At 52.5% G+C, this 10714-nt stretch overlaps 1 protein-coding gene across 1 annotated transcript; it reads right to left on the reverse strand.

The window, feature by feature from the left end:
- Positions 1-2632: 2632 nt before the first annotated feature.
- Positions 2633-6589, reverse strand: LOC121838328. Its single transcript, XM_042294517.1, has 3 exons — positions 6425-6589; positions 5909-6187; positions 2633-2638 (listed from the first exon to the last, which is right to left on the reverse strand). Exons 1-3 carry the CDS (start codon positions 6587-6589, stop codon positions 2633-2635), a joined length of 450 nt encoding a protein of 149 aa, XP_042150451.1.
- Positions 6590-10714: the final 4125 nt, after the last annotated feature.

Here is a 10714-nt window from a genome sequence, read left to right on the forward strand (position 1 = left end):
CTTGAATCAATGCTTGGTAAAAATTTACTTTGATGATATTTTTATTTGCGCTTTTTGAATGAAGGATGCTCGGTGTTTGGAATCGATTGTAAGAAAACAGCCCTCCGGAGCTTAAGTTTACCACCGAACAACCTGCAAATGGGGTTCTGCAGTTTCTTGATTTACGCATACATGCCGAACAAGCTCTTTGTTGGGAGTACTGGAAAAACAGCCGGCAAACGTGTGCTACGTAGGAAGAGTTGCCAAGCCAAATCGGTTAAAGCAATGGGTAGTGAAGCCCTTAGTAACTAACGCATTGCGTTAATAATGCACTCATTTTATGGTTAATGCGGTCAAGGAAGAGTGGTTGAGGCTGGAATCTGCAGGATATGAAAGAGAAATTCATCAAAAGGCAGTTAGAGATAAAACTTCAAAATGGACACCAGGAAAAGAAAAAAAGAACAAAGAAAAGATAGCAGTAATCCCATATTTCTACGGCATTTCCCACAGCCTAAAGGCTTGCGCCAAAAAGTTAGGAGTAGGCGTAGTGTTCCCCTCAGATTTCAAAATGAGCAGGCTGACGCCATTTCTGTCAAACCACAGATGCTGTAAGAAGGCCCATTGGGAACCTTCAGCTCCGTGTAAAGAAAGTGTAGTATATAAAATTCCGTTAACATGCGGATTCAAGTACGTGGGACAAACCTCGAGATGCCTCAACGATAAGTTATTAGAACACAGGAGAAATGTAAACACGGAAGCGCAGAACTCGGAAATTGCAAAGCAGATCGAGGAATGCAACAATTGTACGCTCTGGCCAGAAACGGAAGTTCTACTTAAAGAGAGAGATGACACTATGAGGGTCGTTCTTAAACGCTCTAGGCAACCACTTTAAAAGCTCTTAAACGCTCCAGGCAACAACGTATCGCTTGCCGGCACGACGGGGGCTTTTAAAAAACAGCTGCGCTCCTTCTTGGTCAAACATGAGCTACATATTATGTAAATGTATTATTGTTTTTACTAGGGCTGGGCGTCGATTAAAAATTTTAACCCAATTAATCGCCACCCTTTAATCGATTAATTAATCGATTAATCGGTCTCGTTCATTTCCATGCATAATAATATTGATTAAAAATAAAAATTGCATCTATATTTTTGCTGAGTATCTGTTAAACGACGCAATCATTTTAATTCTGAATCAACTTCAATATTATGTAAAACAGTTAGAAAACACTCACACATTATTACTTCAGCTGCATGAGGCAAAAATGTTCATTAATAATCTCCGAAAAGGGCGACCTCCTTTCATTGCTCACAGTAGTCTCTGCTGCGCCAAACGGACACTTTCACGGTGTTGAAGTCGCTGGGACATGTGTAACCCTCTGCACATGTCTGAAGTTACAAATCTCCCACTTACAGTTTACCTTAAGTTAATACTTTACCTTAATTTTTTCACTTCATATAGGTGTGCTCGCGTCCAGGCCTGCATAGTGAAAGCATTTAATTTTTGCTTAATTTTGGTTCGTCAAAATTTTTCGATTAACCGGTTAAACAAATTAATCCCCATTAAAGCATTAATCGAATAATCGGCAGGTGAATCGATAAATTGTCCAGCTTAGTTTTTACTTTTGCCTGCATAGGTTGTTATTATTGTTTTAAAGTGAATTATGGGCAGGGAGTTTTTTTTCTGACCATTTTTTTATTTGTCAATGTTTTAGATTGTCCTTTTGACTGACGACCGTAGAATATATGGTATTTTTAATCGTGTAATGCCTTCCATACACAAGCATTATGCTCATTTTTACACTATGTACAGTCGGCCGTAAAAAAGATTGACACAAGTGATTCTTGGCCGGTGCGGTGAAACCGCCACAGGCGGCGCTATATTTCGCTATTTCGTTCCGGCCAAAAGTGGCCGGAACGTTCCCAATTTTGAATCGCAGGGGTGCTTCGAAACAGATATAGCTATCGTTCGTAGCAATCTTTTTTTCTTACGTGCGGCCTGCTTTCGAGGGGGACGAGTCACGCGTGAGACGACGCTTTTTTTCGTTGTAATAAACAAAGTCTTCGCAGTGACATTTATTTTATTTGCCGATTCAAATTTGTGCGTGGAAGGGGGAGTATTGTCCTTATAAAAAACGCGAATCTTTCAAATCGCGACACAATCAATAAGAGAAAGTGTAGAAAGCTGTAAAAAAAGTCTGAACTTGATCACAGTTCAGAATAATTAGGCGCTTTAGTTAAACTATTCTTGGCATCGAAGACAGTGTTGCTCGCATCTGCCAGCTTTGCCAGTTGAGCGTCAAGAAAATGTTAATGACGGTAAGCACTAATAAAAGTGAAAACAGTTTACAACTCCCTGTAACGCCGAATTGGAGCGCGGCTCTTGAGGAGGAGGAGGGAAGGGTACTGAGGGGAGGGTAGACCCTGTTGAGGTGGCGAACGAGGTCCGAGAAAGAACGACCTGAAAGCTTGCGTACCAGATCTCAACTGCTTTATTCTTCTTTTTCGTCGATCTCCTTTTTTTGTCTCCCCTAGCGGGAGTGAAAATCAATCGTCTTCAATGAAGAAGTGCGCATGGTCGTTCTCGCGTGCGGCGAGCTGTGTGGCTTAGAGCCACTACAACACTCCCCCTCTAGTGAGTGCGCGAACGATTTCACGGCTGAAAAGGAAGAAAAAAAAATAGATCACAAATTTAGACGAAGGGGGGGTGGGGGGTTGTTTGGTGCGCCATTCACAGCGCGTGTTCTGCCCGATGCTAGTTGGCGGGGGCAGCGGGGGTCAGTTCGGGATCTCCGTAGATGGAGCCGGCGGTCTGGCGAGGGGTGTGTTCGCGGCGGGGGTGGCTGCCGTGGTTCCGAAAGACCCTTGGGCCGGTTTTAAACGGTCAACTGACACGACCTCCCGACGACCGCGCCTGTCGATTGTGAACATCTTATCCCCCCTACGCAAAACCTTGTACGGTCCATCGTACGGAGGCTGAAGTGATCGTCGCACCACGTCGTGTCGAACAAACACGTGCGTGCGGGATGCGAGGTCTGTGCTCAGATGAATGGCTCATGTCGTTGGCTGACGCGGGGGTGTAGCACGAAGCTTGCCCATAATGCTGCGGAGACGAGACGCGTAGTCGCCGGGGTTTATCTGGGCCTCCTTTTGGCTGGACAAAAAGAACTCGCCGGGGAGACGCAGCGTCGTTCCGTAGACAAGCTCGGCTGCGCTGCAGCCGATGTCTGCTTTCAAGCAGTCCTGATGCCCAGGAGGGCGAGAAGAAGCGCTTCCATCCAGGAGTGCTTCTCGTTCGCCATCAAGGCTGCCTTGAGTTGGCGATGTAATCTCTCCACCATGCCATTGCTCATTGGGTGGTAGGCCGTGGTTCTTACACGGGTGGTGCCAATGACCTGAGTAAAGGCACTGAAGAGGGTGGATTCAAATTGGCTGCCTCGGTCCGTTGTGATGGTATACGGCACGCCGAAACGAGAGAGCCAGTCATGGAGGAAGGCACGAGCGACTGTTTCGGCAGTGATATCGGGAATCGGAATTGCTTCCGCCCAACGCGTGAAACGGTCGACACACGTCAACAGGTACGCCTGACCTTGACAGGGCGGCAGCGGTCCGACTACATGGACATGGTCGAATCGAGCGTCCGGTGTTGGGAAATTTGCCAAGGGTGTAACTATGTGACGGTGCACTTTCGTTCGTTGACAGGACAGGCGCTCTCGAGTCCATTGCCGGACGTCTCTGTTCATCTCGGGCCAAACGAAACGGGAAGTTACTATCTTCTGTGTCGCACGGATTCCTGGGTGCGACAGCATGTGCAGCGATGTGAAGGCATCCCGGCGGAGACTGGAGGGCACAAAAGGGCGGGGGTTATCTGTGGAAACATCACAGCACAGTTTGCCTTGCGCTCCGGTGAGAGGCAACCACTGCAGCTTTAGTGCGTTTTTTGTAGATTGCAGTCGACTCAAATCTGGATCGCCACGCTGAGCTAGCGACAATTTTCTTAAGTCGAATTCCTGGGGCAAGTTGAGAGCGTTGATTGGGTTACGCGATAGCGCATCCTCCACGCCGTTGTCTGCCGCTCTGACGTGGCGAATGTCCGTTGTAAATTCCGAGATGTAAGCCATCTGACGCAGTTCACGCGCTGCGTGGGCGCTGCCATCTGAGGTGAGAGAACGAGGGCGTAGGTCAAGGGCTTGTGGTCCGTTAGTATAAACAATGTCTACTCCTTCCAGGAAATGGCGAAAGTGCCTGATTCCCGCGTAGATGGCGAGTAGTTCGCGCCCGAATGTGCTGTAGCGTTGCTCAGTAGGTGTCAGCTTCCTGGAGAAGAATGAGGTTGGTCGCCATACTCCGTCGTTGAGGTGTTGCAAAACGGCTCCGACGGCTGTATTCGAACCGTCGACCATGACACATTGTGGCACCCCTGGCTGAGGGTAGGCGAGGAGTGCAGCATCTGCGAGACAGTTCGTGATTCTTCGAAAAGCGTCTGTCGCCTCATCGGTCCAGTCAAGCGCAGTGGTTGAACTCCTTGGTGCTGCCAAGAGGCTGTGAAGAGGGTGCAGGATGGCCGCACACTGGGGAACAAAGCGGCTATAGAAATTTACCAGGCCGAGAAACTCGCGAAGCTGACGTTTTGAGTTTGGCGGGGGAAACTGTCTAATGGCTTCGACCTTCTCTGGAGTTGGTAGAATCCCGAGCTTGAGATGAGGTGGCCGAGGAAAGCCAACTTCTGTACACCGAGTTCGCATTTCGCGGTGTTCACCACGATTCCGTGTTCAGTGAGCCGCCGGAAAACGGTGCGCAGTTGTTCCTCGTGTTCTTCCGGCGAGTTACTTGCAACGAGTACATCGTCGAGGAAGGCGTGACAGAAGTCAAGGCCATGCAGGACGCCGTCGATGAAGCGCTGGAATGTCTGGGCTGCGTTGCATAGACCGAACGGCATCCGGAGGAATTCGAATAGACCAAACGGTGTTGGTATGGCCGTCTTCGGAATGTCTTCTGTTGCCACGGGGATTTGATGGTATTCTCGAACCAGATCCAATTTAGAGAAGACTGGCGCCGTGTAAGTTCGTGGTAATATCGTGAATGTGTGGAACCGGGTAGCGGTCAGGAAATGTCGCTCTGTTAAGTGCTCGGTAATCTCCGCACGGGCGCCAGTCTCCTGGTGTGGACTTCGACAACATGTGCAGTGGGGATGCCCAGGGACTGGATGATGGGCGGATTATCCCGAGCTTGAGCATGTGGTCGAATTCCTGACGAGCTACCCGTAGCTTCTCCGGCGATAGACGACGGGGCCGTGCGTGGACGGGCGGGCCTGTGGTGGTAATGTGGTGACGCACTTCATGCTTCACAGCCGAGTCCGCTTGCGGAAGGCGCATCAAATCAGGGAATTTCTGTAAGATTGCCGTGAAGCTGGCAGGGCCCCATGGTCCTAATAGCGTGGGGCTCAATGGGGGGTGCCTAGAAAGCTTGCCTTGCACGGCCGTTTGCGAGACGGGATCTCGGAGCCGTCTGTTGCGCACGTCCACTAAAAGGCCAAAGTTCCGAAGAACGTCTGCTCCGAGGATCGCAAACTTTACGTCGGCCACTATAAATACCCAGCGGAACGTTCTGTTGAGGCCCAGGTCGATGGACAGAGAGCGGTTCCCGTAAGTGGCGATTGTCGAGTTGTTCACGGCTTGCAAGGGAGACGAGTTCGGGTGTTTCCGATCGGCAGACGACGCCGGGATCACGCTCACCTCTGCGCTCGTGTCAACAAGGAAACGAACGCCCTTGTCGCGGTCGGTGAGGAAAAAGACCGAGGGACGACTCTCTGGCAAGGCGGAGGCACTGGTCGCCCTCAGTGCCGGCCCCGGCCGTTTCCCGACGAGTGCTCGCAGGGTGGTACGCAGTTGCGTGCGGCGTTACCGTACTTGCGGTGATACCAGCATACCTTATGCTGCTGTTGTGGTCGCGGCTTGGTACTCTGATTAGACGGGTGGGAAACAGACTCCTGCAGTGCAGCTACTGTGGCGGTTAGGCGCGATATCTCGTCTCGAATGTCTTGCAACTGGTCAGAAGTAGCTGGCTCTGCTTGCACGGCTGAGACAGAGGAAGAGGGCACGGCCATTAGTCTGTCGGCGAGCTCAGCCAACTTGGAGAGGTTCGTTTCCCCGGCGGAGATGAGTATTATCCGCACGTTTGTAGGAAGCCGCTGGAGGAAGAGTTCTCGGAGCATTATGCTGTCGAGATCCGTCGTCCTGGTCCCGAGCAGTTGTTGCATTTGACGGAGTAGCTGACTCGGTGTGCGGTCTCCGAGCTCAGTTTCGCGAAGCAGTTGCTGGAATCTCTGAGGTTCTGAACGGGTAACCCTTCAAATGAGGGTCTCTTTGAGCGTCTTGTACGCATCCTCCGCGGGTGGAGCAAACAGCAATTCGTGGATCTCACACGCTGTAGCGGGCGGCAGACTACTCACCACGTGATGGTATTTTGTGAGGTCTGCGGTGATGCGTCGTGCAGTGAATTGTGATTCCACTTGAATAAACCACAATTCTGGATCAGAGGTCCAGAAGGGCGGTAACTTGATGTTGACGGTGGAAACCGACAGGGGATCGTGCTCTTGTGGCGAGGTCATGGCGCTGCTGCCAAGTTCCGGGTCACCAATGTTGAGGTGGCGAGCGAGGTCCGAGAAAGAACGACCTGAAAGCTTGCTTACCAGATCTCAACTGCTTTACTCTTCTTTTTCGTCGATCTCCTTTTTTGTCTCCCCTAGCGGGAGTGAAAATCAATCGTCTCCAATGAAGAAGTGCGCATGGTCGTTCTCGCGTGCGGCGAGCTGTGTGGCTTAGGGCCACTACAACCCCTCTTTCTCCTCCTCCTTCTCCTACCCTGATTCTTTAATATGCTCTGGGGGGGTCACGTGACCTCGGGGAGAGGGGCCACGTGACCTCGGGGGGGGGGGGGATCACGTGACCTTGGGGAGGGGGGCCACGTGATCTCCGGGGGTTACGTGACCTCGGGGGTCAGGAGACCTTGGGGGTCACGTGACCGGGGGGTCACGTGCCTTGGGGGTCACGTGACCTTGGGGTGACCTTGAGAGGGGTCACGTGACCTTGGGGGGTCACGTGTCCTGGGGGTCACGTGACCTTGGGGTTACCCTGGTTACGCCGACGGCGACGGCGACGGTGACGGCGACGCAGACGCCGCTCAAGCTCAAACGGGCGCCTAAGAGCTGCGCTCTAAAAAAAGGATCGCGCTGTTCTCACCGAGCGGGCAAAAACCAAACACATGTGCGCAGTCACGTGTTGTTTCGAAAGCGCGCTTTGGGAACGGCTCCGGTGTGTCGACGTCCCCCGCACATTGGGAAACGTGAAGTCACAGAACTACAGCTGCTCGAGATGTTTGTCCAAGTGTGGGACTGTAGATGTACAGGGCTCCCCAACCGGGACAAACTCAAAATCTTTGACCGAGTGCGCCTCCTGTACCACGTTGCGCAGTCCGGTTGGGGAGCCGCCCTGGACGGGTACGCTGACCCCAGTGCGTCCCTACTCCTGGGACCCCCTGTCCCTGCACGCCGGCCCCTCCAGCCTCGAGCCACCTCTGCCGAAAGGGCGTCCAGCCCCACCAGGAACCGGCCGACCACAAAGAGTCAGCGCCCTCCTCCCAAGTCTCCCAAGAAGACTAAAAAGTAACCAACAAGACGTGGGCCCCCTCGGCCCCCTGGACCCAAGCGTCCAGACCCCTGCCCAGGACCAGCTCTCCCAGGGCCTTCCCCAAGGAGACCACCCTGCGGCCCCACCGACACCCAGTGAAGGAACCACCGGGCCTTCCCCAGTGGTCGAACCCTTCCAGGCCTCCTTCGTCTCTGCTCCCGGCCTTCCCCCAAGAGACGTAAGTGACGCCATAAACTGTGTGTCACCCGTGCCACTACCACCCGGAGTCTCCGTCCCCCCTCAGTGCGCGGAACTCCTACGGTACTACGATGCAACCACCGGTGTGCCTGCACGATTGGAACTCGTCCTCGGCGAGGCACAGTCCGTGCTGGCCATTGTAGATGGCATCCCGACGTTGGCGATCCTCCAGGACCTAATCCGTCCAGAAGACATACTTGCCCAAGCCATCCGGGAAGCCGGCATAGCCGGCCAACAGCAGCCACCGGACATCCCTGGCCTTCCCAGAGAACCTGACCTGCACAACCTTACCGGAACCTCTTCATCATCCACGGAGTCGGAGCCTTCCTCCACCCCCTCGGACGACGACGAGGAACCAGAAGATGAACACGACAGCCTCGAGGATGCTGCGATGCGCATATTGCGTTGGCTCCACATCCACGAACCGCTGCCCCCCCCCCCCCCCCAGATGACCACGACGACGCCGCCGAAGAAACCGACAGCCGCAGGCCAGCCTTCCTGGCTGCCGGCGCACCCCACCCCCCAGTTCGACCCAGTCTACCACCACCCCTAGTCAACTGGGATAAGGTAAGCACAACGTTTGGGTTCTCACCACCCTTCGATCCTTCGGCACTTGTAATCAAAAGTAAAAAGGCTTCGGTCTTCAACGCCCGGAACCCACCCCTCAGTCAACTACCTGTGCTCCGAGACGCCGTCGCGTCAATGCTTAACGCGGGAGTGATTGAAGAAACCGCAAGAGGACCGTACCTCTCCCCCATCCAGGTCGTCCCAAAGTCCAAGTCCCTCTCCAGATTTATACTGGACTGTTCGCACTTGACTCCCCACTTGCCGTCTCCCCCGTTTTGTTTACCACCTTTGCCCAAGGTTCTGACTCAGTGCCCCCTCCCCAAGGAACCCTTTTTCACAAAAATTGACCTCAAAGATGCCTTCTACCATTTTTTTCTTCATCCTCGTACAAGGCCTCTCACCTGTTTTCGTCTGGACGGAAGTTATTACCAGTTTCGAGTCCTCCCCTTCGGGATCAGGATTGCCCCCTTTGTTATGCAAAGCCTGGCCACCGCCATCACGAGAGAAGCAAGGGCACGCGGATTGTGGTGCTGGTCGCACGTCGACAATTTTCTTTTTTCCCACGCCGACCCTAACTTTCTCCGTGTTCAAACCGACAAGTTCGTCGCTGACCTCGTCCAGTGCGGCTTCCGCCTGAACCCCGATGACTCGCAACTCCTACCCAGCCAGCGTATCAAGTTTTTGGGATTTTTCTCGACGGCAACACAGGCACCATTGGACATACCCCCGCGCGTTACAGGGACCTCCTTGACACCCTCCAAGTGCTCAAGACCCCGCTTACCATTTCAACCTACCAGCGGTTGGCTGGCCTTTGGAACTTTTATTTTTCGATTTACCAAGGGCATTACCACGCCCTGCGTCCCCTTCACCAGGCCGCCCTCACCGGAATTCCCCCCCCACTGGAGTGGGTACATGTGTTTTCTTTTACCTTAGCCATGCTGCCCGCTGCGGTCCCCTTCGTGCCCCCAGCGGTGCAGCACGCTGTTTACTCCGACGCCAGCTTGTCTGGCCTCGGTGTCTGTGCGCCCAGCGGAAACCTGGCCGTCATCACCTCGACACCCAAGGGAATCTACCGACGAGAACTGTACGCGGTGTTTTTTGCTTTGCTTTGTGCCCCCCCGAGAACTCTCGTCCACTGTGACAATGCCGCAATTGTTCACGCCCTTACCCGCGGCCATGGCCGCACTTTTTCTTTTCTTGAGGCCCTGACGGCCACTGTACTTCTCACCAATAAAGGCAGCTGGCTGCGATGGCTCCCAACGGCTGGGAACCCCGCCGACGTTCCCTCTCGGCTCAACCTCACGCATCTTCGTGGGTCGAGAGGGTTCCGTCGCCAGGGGGCCGGGCCTACTTAAGGCTCGGTCCTTTGGAGGGGAACCCAGTCGAAGGGCAGCACCGTAGCAGCAAGGGTATCAAGCAAGGGTAGTAGCAAGGGTATACTCATTTTTACATAGGGTACTTTATAGGCCATTTTATCTGTCTTATTTCGAGATTATGTTTCTTCTCTCTCACTTTCTGAGAGTGTCTAATGGAGGGTGGTGTGATTTATTGTGCTTCCTGGTGTTGTTTGTACGCACATGTAATTTTTTTTACCTTGCATGGTGTCTGAGTATTATTACGATATTGTGTTGCGGTAAGTTTCTGCATGCGCACATTCTTTTTATTTTTTTTTGTATTTGCCGCTGGATTTTGTCGTCCTTACCGGCCGCTGGCACCTCGTCAGGCAACTTTTTTGCCTTTGGGCCAGCGGGCCGTTCAAGTCGAATTTGCATTTGTCTTGAAAAAATAAAATGATTGATTGATTGATTGATCAATGGGAAACTTCATAAGCCAAACATCAATGCAACTTGGAAGCATCTCCCAAAATTTTCTGAGACTGTAAACGAACACATCGATTCGCGAGAAAAGGGAAGGGAAAAAAAGGGAAGAAAAAGAGGGATTAGGCAGACAATATGCGCTTAGGGTCCGTCGCCGCGCTTTAGAGGTCACCAATACGTGTTTCCCCTAAGAATTTGGTTTCAGTGCTACCGTTTAGGATAGTTCGGCACTTTTCTTTCAAGGTCACTGCGATGCCCTGCAGTGTTCTCGTTTTATGTGTGCTGTCGACGACAATTTTATCAAGGTCACATCCACGTCCCGAGGTGTCCTACAGATAAGGGCTTCTTTTGTCTGTGCGTGCGCTTGATCTCTTTGTGTGTCATGTATGTTCTCTCCATTTGGAACTGTTTCCAACAAAGGAGATTTCTGCGTAGAGTGTGGTAGGGGAAGGCTTCGTGGGTATA

This window comes from Ixodes scapularis, unplaced genomic scaffold (genome assembly GCF_016920785.2).
Source record: "Ixodes scapularis isolate PalLabHiFi unplaced genomic scaffold, ASM1692078v2 PGA_scaffold6__148_contigs__length_123643588, whole genome shotgun sequence".
NCBI classification, from domain to species: domain Eukaryota; kingdom Metazoa; phylum Arthropoda; class Arachnida; order Ixodida; family Ixodidae; genus Ixodes; species Ixodes scapularis.

What these genes read in the sequence shown, in the direction of transcription:
- LOC121838328 (XM_042294517.1), bottom strand. Translation starts at nt 6,589, where the DNA reads ATGACCTCGCCACAAGAGCACGATCCCCTGTCGGTTTCCACCGTCAAC. An exon ending in AATACCATCACGTGGTGAGT is followed by an intron (nt 6,188 to 6,424) that starts AGTCTGCCGCCC and finishes AGCATAATGCTC; the next exon opens with CGAGAACTCTTCCTCCAGCG.